This window comes from Schistocerca nitens, chromosome 2 (genome assembly GCF_023898315.1).
Source record: "Schistocerca nitens isolate TAMUIC-IGC-003100 chromosome 2, iqSchNite1.1, whole genome shotgun sequence".
NCBI classification, from domain to species: Eukaryota; Metazoa; Arthropoda; class Insecta; order Orthoptera; family Acrididae; genus Schistocerca; species Schistocerca nitens.
Genome location: NC_064615.1, coordinates 125,721,373 through 125,740,364, shown reverse-complemented (window position 1 = coordinate 125,740,364; position 18,992 = coordinate 125,721,373). Strand labels below are relative to the sequence as shown.

General features: G+C 43.9%; 1 protein-coding gene across 1 annotated transcript in view; it reads right to left on the bottom strand.

Moving 5' to 3' along the window:
* LOC126235820 (cAMP-dependent protein kinase catalytic subunit 3-like) overlaps window positions 1–18,382 on the bottom strand; it is a 287,659-nt gene extending 269,277 nt beyond the window's left edge. The window contains exon 1 of the mRNA XM_049944669.1: window positions 18,149–18,382. Coding sequence (XP_049800626.1) covers window positions 18,149–18,302 — 154 coding nt within the window. The 5' untranslated portion in view covers window positions 18,303–18,382. The remainder of the gene's footprint in view (window positions 1–18,148) is intronic.
* Between the last annotated feature and the right edge of the window lie 610 nt (window positions 18,383–18,992).

Below are 18,992 nucleotides of genomic sequence, written 5' to 3'. Positions count from 1 at the left end.
ACCTTTCTGTCTTCCCTTCTTTGCTTAGAACTGGATTTCCATCTGAGCTCTTGATATTCATACAAGTGGTTCTCTTCTCTCCAAAGGTCTCTTTAATTTTCCTGTAGGCAGTATCTATCTTACCCCTAGTGAGACAAGCCTCTACATCCTTACATTTGTCCTCTAGCCATCCCTGCTTAGCCATTTTGCACTTCCTGTCGATTTCATTTTTGAGACGTTTGTATTCCTTTTTGCCTGCTTCATTTACTGCATTTTTATATTTTCTCCTTTCATCAATTAAGTTCAATATTTCTTCTGTTACCCAAGGATTTCTATTAGCCCTCGTCTTTTTACCTACTTGATCGTCTGCTGCCTTCACCACTTCATCCCTCAGAGCTACCCATTCTTCTTCTACTGTATTTCTTTCCCCCATTCCTGTCAATTGTCCCCTTATGCTCTCCCTGAAACTCTCTACAACCTCTGGTTCTTTCAGTTTATCCAGGTCCCATCTCCTTAAATTCCCACCTTTTTGCAGTTTCTTCAGTTTCAATCTGCAGTTCATAACCAATAGATTGTGGTCAGAATCCACATCTGCCCCAGGAAATGTCTTACAATTTAAAACCTGGTTCCTAAATCTCTCTCTTACCTTTATATAATCTATCTGAAACCTGTCAGTATCTCCTGGCTTCTTCCATGTATACAGCCTCCTTTCATGATTCTTGAACCAAGTGTTAGCTATGATTAAGTTATGCTCTGTGCAAAATTCTACAAGGCGGCTTCCTCTTTCATTCCTTCCCCCCAATCCATATTCACCTACTATGTTTCCTTCTCTCCCTTTTCCTACTGACGAATTCCAGTCACCCATGACTATTAAATTTTCGTCTCCCTTCACTACCTGAATAATTTCTTTTATCTCGTCATACATTTCATCTATTTCTTCATCATCTGCAGAGCTAGTTGGCATATAAACTTGTACTACTGTAGTAGGCATGGGCTTTGTGTCTATCTTGGCCACAATAATGCGTTCACTATGCTGTTTGTAGTAGCTAACCCGCACTCCTATTTTTTTATTCATTATTAAACCTACTCCTGCATTACCCCTATTTGATTTTGTATTTATAACCCTGTAATCACCTGACCAAAAGTCTTGTTCCTCCTGCCACCGAACTTCACTAATTCCCACTATATCTAACTTTAACCTATCCATTTCCCTTTTCAAATTTTCTAACCTACCTGCCCGATTAAGTGATCTGACATTCCACGCTCCGATCCGTAGAACGCCAGTTTTCTTTCTCCTGATAACGACGTCCTCTTGAGTAGTCCCCGCCCGGAGATCCGAATGGGGGACTATTTTACCTCCGGAATATTTTACCCAAGAGGACGCCATCATCATTTAATCATACAGTAGAGCTGCATGTCCTCGGGAAAAATTACGGCTGTAGTTTCCCCTTGCTTTCAGCCGTTCGCAGTACCAGCACAGCAAGGCCGTTTTGATTAATGTTACAAGGCCAGATCAGTCAATCATCCAGACTGTTGCCCCTGCAACTACTGAAAAGGCTGCTGCCCCTCTTCAGGAACCACATGTTTGTCTGGCCTCTCAACAGATACTGAACAGTTCACATTTCTAGGTGTTCAGATACATACTAAACTGTCGTGGAAAGCCCACGTTCAGGATCTTATTTAAAAACTTAATGCTGCCATTTTTACTATTCGAACGGTATCTGAAGTGATAATTCGACACGAAAATTAGTCTACATTGCTTATTTTCATTTGCTTATGTCGTATGGTATTATATTTTGGGGTAACTCTTCCCATTCTAAAAGAGTACTTTTGGTTCAGGAACAGGCGGTTCGGGTAATAAGTTGTGTTAAGTTTGCGAACCTCTTGTCGACCCCTGTTTACTAGTCTGGGTATTTTGACATTCGCCGCTATATATATATATATATATAATTTACTGTCATTTCTTGTTAATCTCAGCTTATTCCCAAGAATAAGTAGCTTTCACTCAGTTAATACTCGGCTAAAATCAAACCTGCATTTGGTTCGGACTTCCTTAACTCTTGTGCACAAAAGGTGTGCAGTATCCTGCTGCATCCATTTTCAATAAGCTATAACTGGAATTCAAAAATCTTAGCAGTAATCTACTCTCTTTCATATCAAAACTGAAGTGTTTCCTCTTGGGTCACTCCTCTTCTGTCAAGGAGTTCCTCGAAAAATTAAGCTGATTCTTTTTGTATTGCTGATTGCCTTTACTTAAACCTTTGGCTTGACTTTTTTGGGTTCATAAACATTTTATTTTTATCTGTATTTACTTTTATGTTGTAATTTCATATACTGACACGTTCCATGACCTTTGAGATTTGCTCCTTAATTTGGTCCTACGGAATTTTACGTGTAAATAAAAATAAATAAAAAGCAACACCAGCATTTCCAGTGTGATCTTATAGAACACCAATCCTGCAGTCACGACTTCGCTTCCTGTTTGTTACAGTAGGCAGCTCAGAGGACTACGTTTAAGTGAGGAGCGGCGAAACAGTCGTTTTCATAGTTTCCGCAGTTCCCTTATCCTCCCACCCACCGCCGGCTGGTGATGGTCTTTTGTCCTGGGCTGTCCAGAAAATGTTTCCTTTTTGGCAGCCCTGGACTGTGTTTCGTTGCTCCCCGTTTGTGTTCTTCGCAACAGCAGTGAAAGAGGAAAATTATAGTGATCGTGCCTGCAGACATCACATCTCAATTGTATGCGAGACACGGACGAGCAAACCCTACTACTAGTGATGTTTTAGCTAAGAAAACTTGCAACGAAAAACAAAATTTCGATCTTTTCGTGCTCAGTACTAATACACTATTTGATCAAAATACCCGGATACACATAGCGGTAGTGCAGAATTGACCAACTGTGATGACGTCTGGACCCGCCAGTACAAAAGCAGGCGGGGTGTATTACGTTGTCGGTAGAGATGCACTAATGGCAGAACGTGTCTGTCAGGAGATATCAGTGGCTTCAAATGTGGACTAGTCACTGGATGTCACGGAACAGACACAACACGGATATTTGATCTAATGCTGTCCGAGATGACTGCTGGTAACATTGTGGAGACGATTGCTGGTGACGTTATTGTGAAGTGGAAACGCGAAGGAACAACCACGGATACACTGTGACCAGGTATACCTCATGTGCTAACGGGCGGAGGCAGTCAAGCATTTCAGACGGTGATAGTAAAAAAACAGCACGAAATCAGCTGAAGGCATCGCGCAAGAGGTCCGAATGCTACCAGCAATCTCGCTAGCGCAATGAATGTGCGTAAGGAGTTATAAAGAATGAGGTACAATGGTCGGGTACTGCTTCATAAGCCACAAATTTCTGTGGTCAGTGCTAAGCGATGCTTGATTTGGTGTAATGGGCAACACCACTTGTCGGAGGATGATTGGAAACGCTATATCTTGTGGTAATACGCTGAATGGATTTTCTTTTGGCGAATGCCTGGAGAACTTTACCTGCCATCATGTGTAGTGCCAACAGCGAAGTACAGGGAAGGTGGCGTTCCGGAATGGGTTTTTTCGTGATTAGGGCGTGCTCCCTCTACGCGCAAAAAAAGACGCTAAATGTAGAAGGCTATTAACACAATTTAGATCATAGTAACTGCTTACAGTAGAGGACCAGTACGGAGAGGATGACGGAATTTATCAGCACGGCAGTGCAACCTGTAATAAAGCCGCAATTTTGAGGCAATGTTTTGTCAACAGTGACATTCCTGAAATCGAATAGGATCCCCTAAGTCCCGACCTGAACGCAGTGGAATATCTTTGGAAAGAGACAGTGGACTTCCTTCAGGACGCCAGTGTCCTAAGCTACTACCTTCCCCAATTTCGGCTCTTGCAGACGAATGGGGCCCTGTTCAAACAAATTTCGGGCTCGCAGCCGGTCGTAGTTCGATACCTCGCACGATATTTCAACTGGGCACCTGCCAGTCATCTTGAGGTGAGCCGTCGCAGACTGGCGAAAACGTCCTCCGTTCCGCAATATATAGCGCGCTGTAACTATTCTGAGCATGCGTCGAAAACTTGATTGATGGACCACACTGCCCGTCGGCAGCGCCCTCGCTGGTGGAATAGCGGAACTCAAGTCGCCCTCTGCGTTGCTGTTTGCTGCGGACGTCGGCGCACTCTGTCGTCTTCGATTTGAGCAAATCGTGGAGATGGGCGTCCATGCGCTGTTCAGCACGTAGCCGCTGTCAAGGTCCAACAGATTTTCCGCCAGGCGCATTTCTCACATTTCTACGGATTCTTTAATAATGGGAGACCCAGAAAGATGTTGCTGTGGACAAAATCATTGTTTTCTCATACTCCATTGAATGTGCAGTAGAAATACAATGTTCAGCAATAGCGGACTTGCTTGGCTGCAAAAAAGGGGGGGGAGGGGGGGGGGTGTAACGACATCCAGTGCAGAGTTCTTTCATGGTGCGTGTGGTTTGACCTATATAAGCCATACCATATTGGCACGGTATCTCGTAAATTCCGACCTTTCGTAGTGACAGATTGTCCTTTACTGATCCCACAAAGTCCGCAATCTTCGATGGTGGGCGGAAAAGCACTTTTACCTGAAATTTTCGGAGGATTCTTGCTATTTTAAACGAAGTGTTGCCAACGAAAGGAAGAAAAGCTAAAGATTGTTCCGGCATGTTCTCTTTATCCACTTCCTGCTCCTTACTTTTCATTGTTAGTGTCCTGTTAATCTGCCGGACAGGATACCCATTTTCGCTGAATTCTGTCTTTAGATGGGCGAGTTCTTGAGGTAAGCTGTCTACACCTGAGCTCTATGAACAAGTGTTTTAAGCACACTCATGGTTTGCGACAGGTGATGGCAACTCTGTGTCCCATGAATGTCCAATGGCATCCATATGGGCGATCTGGGTGGCCAAATCATTCGCTCGAAATGCCTAGAATGTTCTCCAAGCCGATAGCAACAATTGTGACCCACTGAGATGGCGCACTGTCATCCGTCAAAATTCCATTTTTGGAAAATGACTGCCAACAGTCATGTATAAAATGCATATCTGAACCATCAAGCTATTTTCACTTTAAACCCAAATTCTACCGATTTCTTTCTTGGACCATCTTCACGGACGAAAGGTTAAAATGGTTCAAGTGGCTCTGAGCACTATGGGACTCAACTGCTGTGGTCATAAGTCCCCTAGAACTTAGAACTACTTAGACCGAACTAAGCTAAGGACAGCACACACAGCCATGCCCGAGGCAGGATTCGAACCTGCGACCGTAGCGGTCGTGCGGTTCCAGACTGTAGCGCCTTTAACCGCTCGGCCACTCCGGCCGGCTTTAAAATGGTTTAAACCACGATAGTGTATTAGTCAAAATGTGTAATGTATGCCATGAACATACGAGGGTAATCCCAAAACTAAGGTTTCCTATTTTTTTTAGGAGTACATAGACCTGTTTATTTCTACAATGGTTCACATCAGTTTACAGCCTGAATATTTAGCTATTTTTCGACATAATCACCATTTCTGTCGATGCATTTTTGTAGACGCTGTGGCAGTTTTGTATGCCCATGTCATACAAGCTCGCCGCCATGCTATTCAGAAAGTTATGAACCTCTTCTTTCACCTCGTCGTCGGAGATGAATCGCTTGGACCACAATTAATGCTGACAGGTACTGCGAGACTCTGAAAAAAACTCAAACGGGCAATTCAGAACCGGAGAAGAGGAATGTTGAGCAAGGGCGTACACATTCTTCATGACTACGCTCGCCCACACATCGCTCCGCAAACCGTTGCTCTCCTGCAACAGTTTCACTGGAACATAATCACCCACCCATCCTATAGTCCTGACTTGGCGCCCAGTGACTATCACCTGTTCCCTAAGTTAAAAGAACATTTGGCCGGAAAGCGATTCAGCTCCGACGACGAGGTGAAAGAAGAGATTAATAACTTTCTGAACAGCATGGCGGCGAGCTGGTGTGACATGGGCATACAAAAACTGCCGCAGCGTAAAACTCATCGACAGAAATGGTGATTATGTCGAAAAATAGCTAAATGCTCAAGTTGGAAGGTGATGTAAACCATTGTAGAAATAAACAGGTCTATGTACTTATAAAAAATAGGAGGCCTTACTTTTGGGATTACCCTCGTATATACAGGGTGTTACAAAAAGATACGGCCAAACTTTCAGGAAACATTCCTCAAACACAAATAAAGAAAAGATGTTATGTGGACATGTGTCCGGAAACGCTTAATTTCCATGTTAGAGCTCATTTTAGTTTCGTCAGTATGTACTGTACTTCCTCGATTCACCGCCAGTTGGCCCAATTGCAGGAATGTAATGTTGACTTCGGTGCTTGTGTTGACATGCGACTCATTGCTCTACAGTACTAGCATCAAGCACATCAGTACGTAGCATCAACAGGTTAGTGTTCATCACGAACGTGGTTTTGCAGTCAGTGTAATGTTTACAAATGCGGGGTTGGCAGATGCCCATTTGATGTATGGATTAGCACGGGGCAATAGCCGTGGCGCGGCACGTTTGTATCGAGACAGATTTCCAGAACGAAGGTGTCCCGACAAGAAGACGTTCGAAGCAACTGATCGGCGTCTTAGGGAACACGGAACATTCCAGCCTATGACTCGCGACTGGGGAAGACCTAGAACGACGAGGACACCTGCAATGGACGAGGCAATTCTTCGTGCAGTTGACGATAAGCCTAATGTCAGCGTCAGAGAAGTTGCTGCTGTACAAGGTAACATTGACCACAATCAACATGTGTGGGTTGACGAGAATCCACACGCAATTGTGCAATCACGTCATCAACACAGATTTTCTGCGAACGTTTGGGCAGGCATTGTAGGTGATGTCTTGATCGGTCCCCATGTTCTTCCACTTAACGCTCAATGGAGCACGTTATCATGATTTCATACGGGATACTCTACCTGTGCTGCAAGAACATGTGCCTTTACAAGTACGACACAACATGTGGTTCATGCACGATTGAGCTCCTGGACATTTCAGTCGAAGTGTTAGTACGCTTCTCAACAACATATTCGGTGACCGATGGATTGGTAGAGGCGGACCAATTCCATGGCCTCCACGCTCTCCTGACCTCAACCCTCTTGACTTTCATTTATGGGGGCATTTGAAAGCTCTTGTTTACGCAACCCCAGTACTAAATGTAGAGACTCTTCGTGCTCGTATTGTGGACGGCTGTGATACAATACGCCATTCTCCAGGGCTGCATCAGCGCATCAGGGATTCCATGCGACGGAGGGTGGATGCATGTATCCTCGCTAACGGAGGACATTTTGAACATTTCCTGTAACAAAGTGTTTGAAGTCGCGCTGGTACGTTCTGTTGCTGTGTGTTTCCATTCCATGATTAACGTGATTTGAAAAGAAGTAATAAAATGGGCTCTAACATGGAAAGTAAGCGTTTCCGGACACATGTCCACATAACATATTTTCTTTCTTTGTGTGTGAGGAATGTTTCCCGAAAGTTTGGCCGTACCTTTTTGTGAGACCCTGTATATGACACAGGACTTTAAAAGCAAACATCTGGATACTACATGTATTATACAGAGCAGTTTATCTGACGTACTTTCCTCCCAAAGTAGCAGAATTCCTTAACTTTGCCTACTTCGTGTTTGTAGAAAACTAAGAGCACCACCGAAGGCTTTATCTAATGAATATATTAGTTGTGGTGACGGAATGGCCCTTTTTCGGATACGCCTCGTTCTAAATATGGGAGTGTGGTTTGTGCGAGGCCTCTCGGGACAGCAGGTAGGAGCTCGAGCGGCAGGAAACGTGAAGCAGCAGCCAGACCGCAGGCGCTCTCACTTTTTTATGGACCGGCCCACAATTAACACCGGAGAAACCCGCGCCGCGTGTCCTCCGCAACCCGCCACCTGGCGCTTCGGCCGCCGAACCTCGCCTTCCAGCCGGCGCGAGGCGGGTCCAAATAGCCGGCGCCTCTTCTCTTCCTCTGAATAGTCATCGTTAGCCGCTGCAGCCCTGCACCGTCCGTGGGGTAACGAGGTCATCGGGACACTGGCGAAAGCAACGACCGCGGTTTCACTCGGGCGCGCTTGTAAGTGCGGCGTTTGTTCCCTTTCATTATCAGCTCAAGTACTGCCGTAAAGACACGCTGCGATGCGAGCCCGTGTCGACGCGTTAAAGCAGTCGATTCAGCGGAGACGTACAGCGAATGGAAACGGGCGGGAATAATGAAAAGCCTGCGCGAGGCACCTTCAGTCGGGCCTTTGACATTAAACTGAGTGTTAAAGCGAATGATACGGGCACGCACTAAGATTCTTTTATTCCAGAGAAGGGAGAGAGTGAAACGTTTATGCGCAGGATGCAGTCTCGGGGGCTGAGAGCGATAAAGAGCCGTGTCCTCTTGGTGCTTGGCTACACAGTAAGGAAAGAAGTTAGTTTAACGTCTCATCGACACTGACACGGAGCATAACTGTCAGGCAAGGAGAGGGGAGATAAACGGCAGTGGCCTAGTCGGAAGAGGTAAACTGGCATACATCTGCAACCGATTAGCAAACTACGGAAAATCAAAATCGGAATTTCGTCGTCGTCGTCGTCGTCGTCGTCGTCGTCTTCTTCTTCTTCTTCTTCAGTCCAGAGACTGGTTTGATGCAACTCTCGACGCTACTCTGTTCTGTGCAAGCTTCTTCATCTCCCAGTACCTACTGCAGCCTACATCATCCTGAATCTGCTTAGTGTATTCATCTCTTGGTCTCCCTCTACGATTTTTACCCTCCACGCTGCCCTCCAATACTAAATTGGTGATCCCTTGATGCCTCAGAATATGTCCTACCAACCGATCCCTTCTTCTAGTCAGGTTGTGCCACAAATTTATCTTCTCCCAATTCTATTCAATACCTCATCAGTTATGTAATCTACCCATCTAATGTTCAGCATTATTCTGTAGCACCATATTTCGAAAGCTTCTATTCTCTTCTTGTCTAAACTATTTATCGTCTACGTTTCACTTCCATACATGGCTACACTCTATACAAATACTTTCAGAAACGACTTCCTGACACTTGAATCTACACTCGCTGTTAACAAATTTCTCTTCTTGAGAAACGCTTTCCTTGCCATTGCCAGTCTACATTGTACATCCTCTCTACTTCGGCCAGCATCAGTTATTTGTTCCCCAAACAGCAAAACTCATTTGCTACTTTAAGTGCCTCATTTCCTAATCTAATACCTCAGCATTACGCGATTTAATTCGACTACATTCCAGTATCCTCGTTTTACTTTTCGTTAAGATGTATATACGCAAAATAAAAAAGCGACCGGGACGGAAAACTGCGTTAGCCAGTGACAATGATCGCAGACTCGTACAAGGATTACATTCCATTAACAGACCAAATGGGATTCTTGCCGAGTAAGTGTGTATATACGCAAAATAAAAAAGCGACCGGGACGGAAAACTGCGTTAGCCAGTGACAATGATCACAGACTCGTACAAGGATTACATTCCATTAACAGACCAAATGGGATTTTTGGCGAGTAAGTGTGACCCGTTGAGCGACACAGCTACAAAGACACAAGAGTTAACTGCAAAATTGACAAGCATGTGTGACAAAGCACTTTTTGCACGTGTGCTCGACTGTTTGTATGGTAATTTTACTGAAGCATTCGGACTGTTCCAGTAGCTTGATATTTGATCCGTATTGCTTCATTTACGCTCGTATAAGTATATCAAACTTGATATGGTGGAGACTGTGTATCGTCAACGTGCAGGCTTGTACAAGCAAACGCCAGTGGTAAGGCAGTCTTCGTAACGGCACTGCAACATAAAGCAAATCTATAGCAAATTGCTGGAAAAGTTTATTCTATTATACCACAGTTACCCGTGTTTCCAGAGCGTTAAATCTAATGCCCATCACGCTAAGACATAGACGGGTTTCGCATTCGCTATACATATAACAAAATACAGAACAACTGCTCCTATGACAAACAAACATGTTAAAAAGATATATTCACAGCAAACTGTTCACAGAATGAAGGAAATAAAAAATAAATTTCCGATGAGATGAAGTATGTAAGGCAACACTCGCAAGTTACAGACGAGTGCAGGTGCTTATTATGCAGTCTTTACTCACTCCAGCAGTTGGGAAATTAAAATATTGTTGTAACACGACAGTTTCTCTAGTGATTAGTTCCTGATTTTTGATAGGTGTACGATTCGTGTGGATATTTCGTAAGTTCGGAGTAATTTACTATGAGAATATGTTTTCAGTTCAGTTAATGTTTTTAAAACGTTTCCTCTTTTCTAAAATCACCACGCCAACACGCCAGAGCTCCACATACATCAAGAACAAACATGCATGCACCGTGTGGAGGCGAAGGAGTTTTCAACACACTCGCACAAAACGACTTATCGGGCATGCTTGTCAGGCGTCCAGGTACATGTGTAGCATCGTAAGGTAAAACCGCAGGGCATTAGAGAGGGAAACCAGGTTCGGATAGAACGAAGCTGGAGAAGCACACCTCTTTTCAAAGAAACCATCCTGACACCTGACAAAGATTCAGCAAATGTGCGAAAAATTTAAATCTGGATGGCAGGAAGAAATGTTGAAGTCAGTTCTCCAGAATTTTCCTGTAGCTCAGTCTTGCTTGGTTTGTTAGAAAATGTTGTTTCAAGTAGACTTAACGTTCGATGACTAGCTAAGTGTTGTATAAAATTTCTAATGGTTATATCACTCATTTTTTTCGATAAACACAAAATTTCTGGCGGCAAAGGATTCCATCCAAAGCCATCTAAACGAACAGCAATAACGAAAAAAAAAAGAAAGGCCTTATACGTACTCCCCGCACATAACGTTGTTGAACTTTACACGATTGACGCAAAATTTCAACAATCTAAACAACCTGCCAAAACTGAGGACCAAGTAAGACTAATAAACACTGTCATAGCTTCTTGTCATTTCTAACCTTTACGACAAGAAACAGTATTATGGGAAATTGTACTCTCGATTGCGACAGTCTTAGAACACTTATCGCGGCATGACAAACCCAATCCTAGCCTTACAAGGGCAATGCTAACCAAATTGTTCCACCAGAGTACACGCTCTGATCCAAACCTTCAACTCTACCTACCGTACAATAACTTCCTTGAAGTCACATCGCAGGCCTGAAAACTAAATCTTCGCTGGGACGCTAGTTCCTTGCCGTCCTGAGATGACTTCTGCTGAGTTTGTAACGGATGGACCTCAACCAGAAGCAAATTTTAAACCTTTAAGAATTCGAGATGGTCGAGTGTTAAGATTCCCGATCCAATGAAGATATTTAAAGCAAGGCATAGCTTATTTCTCTAAGAACAGAGGAATTCCGCCTTAAGAGCATCCACCACTACCGCCGCCGTCATTAGTAATTTTACATCTGCTGCTACGTAATGTACTCCCTTGGACTTCTTCATGTATTACGGTACCTAGCAATACACAATCAAGTTGTACCTGCATCTTTCCTAATGACGTAATCCACCCTGCATTACGTCTCGTCTTTTCCTGTTTCTTACAGTACAACAAAGAACCTACTTAGTTCACGTTGTACCCATTCACCTGGCTGCATGTTCCACTCACATCCATATAATCACCACCACCAATATATCTAATAAATCATGCATTCTTCTCTACAGCGTCCTCATGTTTTATATGCATTATACATGGGCCTCAACGTCATACATAACTCCAGCCTCTGACCTATGAATATTGAAAACCAGACTACATTTTAGCGTAAATATCGCATCTACTCATGTTCTTGTTAACTGAGTATGGTCTCCATTTTCTTCCTCGACTGCGAATTTCGTGGCTGAATTGCAGTCTCAATATATTTGCTTACGAATCTCTTACTAATAAATAATTTAATTAAACTAAAATACAATTCTCCAAATGCTTCGTCTTGGTTTAGCGACTAATGGAGGAAATTTGTTAATGCAAAAAGAACACCTCTGTCTGTGCATCACAAAGAAGCAGCATCCTGCTCATGGGCTGCCTACCCAATTAAACAAATGTTAAACTTCTTAGTCCCGTTGACTAAACAAACTAGAAGGAACATAAAAGTTACTGAATACAATTACAAATGCTACGTAATACAATATTTAAAACGCGCAAAAAGTCTTAGGTTCCGAGTTTCGATCATAATAAAGGAAAACTAAAAAGTTTACATGTTGTGTAATATGAATTTACCTCTTTCTGTAGCTCGGTAATTTAACGGCGTAATAGAAGCAAACAGCTTAACTCTGTACACGAACTATATGCAACACGGAATCTCCACCGGTAACAGTCGCATCTGAGACAGCAGTGTCAACGGAAAGGTACGTTTACACTGGGATACATGTATCGCGACATGTATGAGCGACATGTCAATTTGGCATGTCGCGATACATCACCTCATACAAAAATTCACGGAACTTGTATGCGGACCCTCGAGCTCATACATGTCGCGTATACATTTTGTATATCGCTTTTTGGCCATATACGCGACATGTATGAGCGACATTTGAAGAACTCGCGCATGCGCAGTACTATCATTTCCTGTCGTCTTGTCGACTGCCGCTTATTTCGACGATTAGCGCATGCGTAGTACCAGGCTCTTTGGCGGCTGTTTCAGTTTTGAAGGTGCCGACTGTCGTTTCGACGTTAATGTATCTGCATAGAATATTAAAAAGTGCAATATGCAACATTATTCTTCGTGTTTGCGAGGCCATTGTGCAAGTTTTATCCCAAGAAGTGAAGGTAAAAGTTTTATATATATATCAGAGTATGTAATACATTATATAATTTTTTCATGCATCTGGCACGTATATCAATGTTCTGCTATTATTCCGGCGGCCTCGCGTGATAATGTTGACAACGGATGCCGACAATCGTGTGTGGGACGTTGGCATTAGCAATCGCGCGACAATGCAAATGTTTTGTCATGAAATCTTCGTTTTACGAGGAATCCCCAGTGGCTAAAAAACGGAGTGTTACTGCCAACTGATCCTGTGGTGGAATCGCTTCCCGAAAGTTTGTGTTGGTTTTGGACACAAGAGGAGCCACAAGTGATAACAAACCGCGGAAATCCTCCATACTCATCCTAACATAATTTCTAAAATATGCGCCATTTTCTAGCGTTAATTCGCGAGAAACACTCTGTGCCACCATCTACGCTTCCTCCGCCTTTTCTTCCTATCATCTTCCAAAAGAGCAAGTGTATCAGCACATAAAAATGTAAAATCTTCCAAATCGTCGTCGGAAGCTATCGCACAGTGATTCATATCCACCAGTGTAAACGCACGCTCATACATGTATGAGATTGATACTTGTCAACTCATACAAGTCGCGATACATGTCGCAAAGTCGCATATACATGTATCTCATACATGTGCCGATACAAATCGCAGTGTAAACGCACCTGAAGAACTACAACGAAATATCACAGCAGTCCTGATTGTAGTATCTTTGGAGGTTTAAATTGCCAGGTCCGAATTTATTTACTTTGGTGATCGTAACTTGTTAATTAATAAAACACTGGTTGATAAGCACAGTCGCTGATACGGTAATGTCATCTTGCATCTCACTTCTCCTTGTACTACTTTAGTTAATACGATCAACTTCAACTAAAATGTAACGGGAACCTACCAAAATATTGCATCTTAATTTCGAATCCTTGAATATTAAGTCTTGTAGAATTAAAATGCTGAAATCGATTTCTCGCGAAAGGTGTACGACGTCACTTACCGATATCAAGCAGGTAATAGAGGAAAAGTCATCTAAAATAATTTACCTTTAGTTCAGTGCATCAAGCTCGAATTATCGTGCTAACTCACACCTGATCTGAACTGCCAGACTCAGGTTGACAGGTATGCAATTTCCTATCCAGATGCTAGTCCATTACATGATAACTACATTCGGAGTACAGTGTGCCGAATGTAATGCCTAAATTTGGGTATTAGGCACTGGCAGCACCGACGGGTCGCGTCGCTTGTGACTGGGAACTCCCAAACTGAAGAAATCGCTTTTTTGTTCAAGATGATTTTAACAACAGATACCGTTTTGAAACTCCCAATGCTGGAATAAACCAAAATTCTTTTGTTCCATGGCCATGACACGATCTTCTGCAATAACACGAGCAGCGAATCGCTTTGGCCATGCCATTTATTCTCGAAGGAACATACGACTAATAATCTGTAGCGTATATGAGACTCCTACTACATGTTTCTATTTCGTGGGTTTTTAGTGGTTTTTGGAGAATGGGTCAAACTTTTGTTCACTTCTTCACCAGACAAGATTCGATGCTTGGATTTTCAGCAGTTTAGTCAGCCATTAGTGTTGAACTAGTCAAAATTACTGCAGCATCTACACTCCTGGAAATGGAAAAAAGAACACATTGACACCGGTGTGGCAGACCCACCATACTTGCTCCGGACACTGCGAGAGGGCTGTACAAGCAATGATCACACGCACGGCACAGCGGACACACCAGGAACCGCGGTGTTGGCCGTCGAATGGCGCTAGCTGCGCGGCATTTGTGCACCGCCGCCGTCAGTGTCAGCCAGTTTGCCGTGGCATACGGAGCTCCATCGCAGTCTTTAACACTGGTAGCATGCCGCGACAGCGTGGACGTGAACCGTATGTGCAGTTGACGGACTTTGAGCGAGGGCGTATAGTGGGCATGCGGGAGGCCGGGTGGACGTACCGCCGAATTGCTCAACACGTGGGGCGTGAGGTCTCCACAGTACATCGATGTTGTCGCCAGTGGTCGGCGGAAGGTGCACGTGCCCGTCGACCTGGGACCGGACCGCAGCGACGCACGAATGCACGCCAAGACCGTAGGATCCTACGCAGTGCCGTAGGGGACCGCACCGCCACTTCCCAGCAAATTAGGGACACTGTTGCTCCTGGGGTATCGGCGAGGACCATTCGCAACCGTCTCCATGAAGCTGGGCTACCGTCCCGCACACCGTTAGGCCGTCTTCCGCTCACGCCCCAACATCGTGCAGCCCGCCTCCAGTGGTGTCGCGACAGGCGTGAATGGAGGGACGAATGGAGACGTGTCGTCTTCAGCGATGAGAGTCGCTTCTGCCTTGGTGCCAATGATGGTCGTATGCGTGTTTGGCGCCGTGCAGGTGAGCGCCACAATCAGGACTGCATACGACCGAGGCACACAGGGCCATCACCCGGCATCATGGTGTGGGGAGCGATCTCCTACACTGGCCGTACACCACTGGTGATCGTCGAGGGGAAACTGAATAGTGCACGGTACATCCAAACCGTCATCGAACCCATCGTTCTACCATTCCTAGACCGGCAAGGGAACTTGCTGTTCCAACAGGACAATGCACGTCCGCATGTATCCCGTGCCACCCAACGTGCTCTAGAAGGTGTAAGTCAACTACCCTGGCCAGCAAGATCTCCGGATCTGTCCCCCATTGAGCATGTTTGGGACTGGATGAAGTGTCGTCTCACGCGGTCTGCACGTCCAGCACGAACGCTGGTCCAACTGAGGCGCCAGGTGGAAATGGCATGGCAAGTCGTTCCACAGGACTACATCCAGCATCTCTACGATCGTCTCCATGGGAGAATAGCAGCCTGCATTGCTGCGAAAGGTGGATATACACTGTACTAGTGCCGACATTGTGCATGCTCTGTTGCCTGTGTCTAATGTGCCTGTGGTTCTGTCGGTGTGATCATGTGATGTATCTGACCCCAGGAATGTGTCAATAAAGTTTCCCCGTCCTGGGACAATGAATTCACGGTGTTCTTTTTTCAATTTCCAGGAGTGTATTTTATCAGATATTTTTCTAGATGTTGCTTCCTGTTTCATAAAGTGATTAAAAAATCGATATTACTTGCATGATTCCCGAATCTCAACTGCAAAACCAGTGCATGTTTTACCGTGGATACTAAAAACACTTTTCTATATTTTCATTACAAACTCACAATATTCTTTGTTTTTAGTTAGGCCACGAGGGAGTAACTATTGTTTACGCTTCTAACTTAATATTCTTTGACTGCTAGTGGGATCATGTGGTGTACCTGCTTGTTAGTACGACTAGAAATACGATTTTTATAACTTATGTATATGTGAAAAGGTTTCAATAATTCTTGAACGTCCTTTTTATACTGCAGCTGGTGTTTCTAGTGATTTGATTTAACTTAGCTATGTTACTTACGTGTAACGTGCCTGCCACACCATACATGAGCAGTTAGGGAAAGGTGCAAATCATAGAAACAATAGTGCCACAGCTCCCATAGTGAATAATTTAAACACACTGGCAATGGCACAGCACTGGTGACGCATATTATGGTGTAGGAAAAAAGGTACGTTACGGGTAATGATGGCTCAGTTCCCAGTAACATCGATTAAAAATGGGGAAACTGTGGAAACTACTACAATTACTAAACACGATTGCAAGAGTTATTTGATACAGAAGACAGAAGACGCAAGTAGGATAAATTATACTTAACACACTTATTTTTTTAGTAAATATTGTGATCACGGATGTACACATTTATTTACAACGTAGTGTTGTATTTAGGTAGTTGCGTAGATAGTATCCGTAACTCATTTCAGGTAATGTCTTGATGGTTCTTCCAAGAAAAGAACTCATTTCTCCAGCTGGGCTATAGCTGCACCTTTAGTGACACTATCTCCACGGATTGATATTCTTTTGTTTCTCAGTTCCTTCATTTACTTGCAAGCGTACAGAATCACAGAGAGAAAACCGGTAATATACTCTTCGAAAAACGAAAGATGCCAGTGCTTTAAAATAGCCTTTCGCTTTAATAACGGGCGACCTCTGTGAGTCACCTATCCGACGGAATAACCCCCTTAAATAAATCATCTTGTTGCAAGGGAATATGCAAAGACTGCGACCGATGGCGTATCATCCTTTGGTCGGGCATAACTTATCAAACTTCCGCCGATGACAGCTACGCATTTCCACTTCCGCAGCGTCCGTCTTGCACGTCGCCGTAGCGCTGCAACACGAACACCCGCCAAAAAACAGATGACAGGAAGGAAATTTTAGAAACAGCGAAAACGCTGACTCCGCGTTCGGTACCTGCCTCCCAGCAGTAATTACGACAAGCAGATGGACAATAATGAATATGTGCCTTGATCAAATCCTTCAACACCGCCTATTATTAAATCATACGTTCCTAGTCATCAACCGGTTGTTACTTCCCGATCTTCACTTTTTATGTTAATCCACGTTTACCTATTAAGAGACATGGGTCGCTGCCCGCTAATGCCGATGTTACAGTTTCTTCAACGCTGCTTTGGCTGCTGTTCGGTGTGATTTCTCCTTGTGGTATAACCAGGTGAATTTGAGAGAAAATATAAAAGTTTAGAAAAACTCTTCTTTAATGAATAGAATACGAACGTTGTATTGTAGTCGCCCAGGTATAAGTTATTTATTACCAGCTATGTAAATAAATACGTCATGAATTGCGATTATAATTAATTATGATGCTTAAATGCAACTTTACTTTCATGTAAGCTAATGCAAATGAAAGCACACATTGAAAGAGTACAGGTGAGAACTGTTGTCAACTAATTACTAAATCCTATCTGCAAGAGTGAAGTAAATACAACTTCATATGAAGACAATATTTCATACGGCACATTTCGAACTGATATGACATCAGGATAAAGAAGTCAATCACAACACCACAGTCTCTTGTTAATTTTTCTTCGGGAAGTTTCCATTCTCAAGATACACATTCCCGGTATTAAGACCACGAACACGCCGAAACAATGCTCCGTAACGTCAACAATAAGAATTCCTCAAAAACTATGTATTCTTTATGTAGAAACCACCAACGACGACAAATCCACTTCTATGTCATCTAATGTCAACAAAGGGAACTGACTACTTAATTTCTGTGCTTAATTCAGCACCGATTTTTGAATTAGGCACGTAACAGAGAAAAAAAATAATCATTCTGATGACATTTCAAATGACAAACCCTGTTATGTTGCGCAACATTTCATTCTAAACAGGACAATGACACCCTGTGAAAACCAAATAACTCGCACGGGAAAATCTAAGTGCATTACATGACACAATATAAGTATGAAAATTGTTGCTGAATAATCATAATGTGAGAGATATTGGGTGAGCTAGCTGTGGTTGGTGTGGCTGCTGTCAAACGTACCTATAGTTTTGATGATGTCAAAGTCCTTAAGACCGCGGTCCTTTTCGCTGTCAGAGTCTCCAGCATCGGCAGAAATGAGAGGCTCCTTTCCGGTGATGCACGCGGTGCCCGACGCCTGCTGCTGGCGCAGACGCGCCACTTTGGACGAGGCCATCAGTGCAGCGGTCCGCGAACTACCATCCCCAAAGAACCGACGACAAACCTCACTCACCGCACACCGGCCAAGCACTGAAAGCGCGCCACCCACCGGTGCCGCAGCTCGCGCGCGCTGCGCCGCCAGCGCGGCCAGTGGCGTTCTCGAAAACTAGCGACGCTCGTTGTTTGTTTACATCGCGGCTGGCACCTTGACCACGGCGAGCTCGGGCAGCCGTGTGCAAAGCAGCGCACTAAAGCGCTGGTCGCTGATGTCTCGAGTCACAGCAAGAAGTTCTTAAAGCCATACCATACTCTAAATTCAGGAAGGCGACTGATTCTCGCTGGTGTTATTTAACTTATAGTCTGATTTAAATTAGTTGGCAACTGAGATTTAATGTTGAAAGTTGCAACCTTGTTGCCACAAGAACTATCTGCAAGGAAACGCCAAAGCGTTCCACTCTCCGCAGCAACAGAAATCGCTTCAAGTGGGTAGACCAGCGTAGAATAGTTTTTAACCTAATTTTTATTTGTTTAAAACGTTCCTTAGATAGCCTGTTTGCAATATTCAGTCATATAAAATGTGTCGTAAATGATAAAAAAAATGTTAAAACCGCGATTTGTTACATGGAGGTGTGCCGCATCCGAGCGCTTGAATGCAACCAGTGTCAGGTCATCCACATGATTGCTTAAAGGAATCTGTTAAACTTTG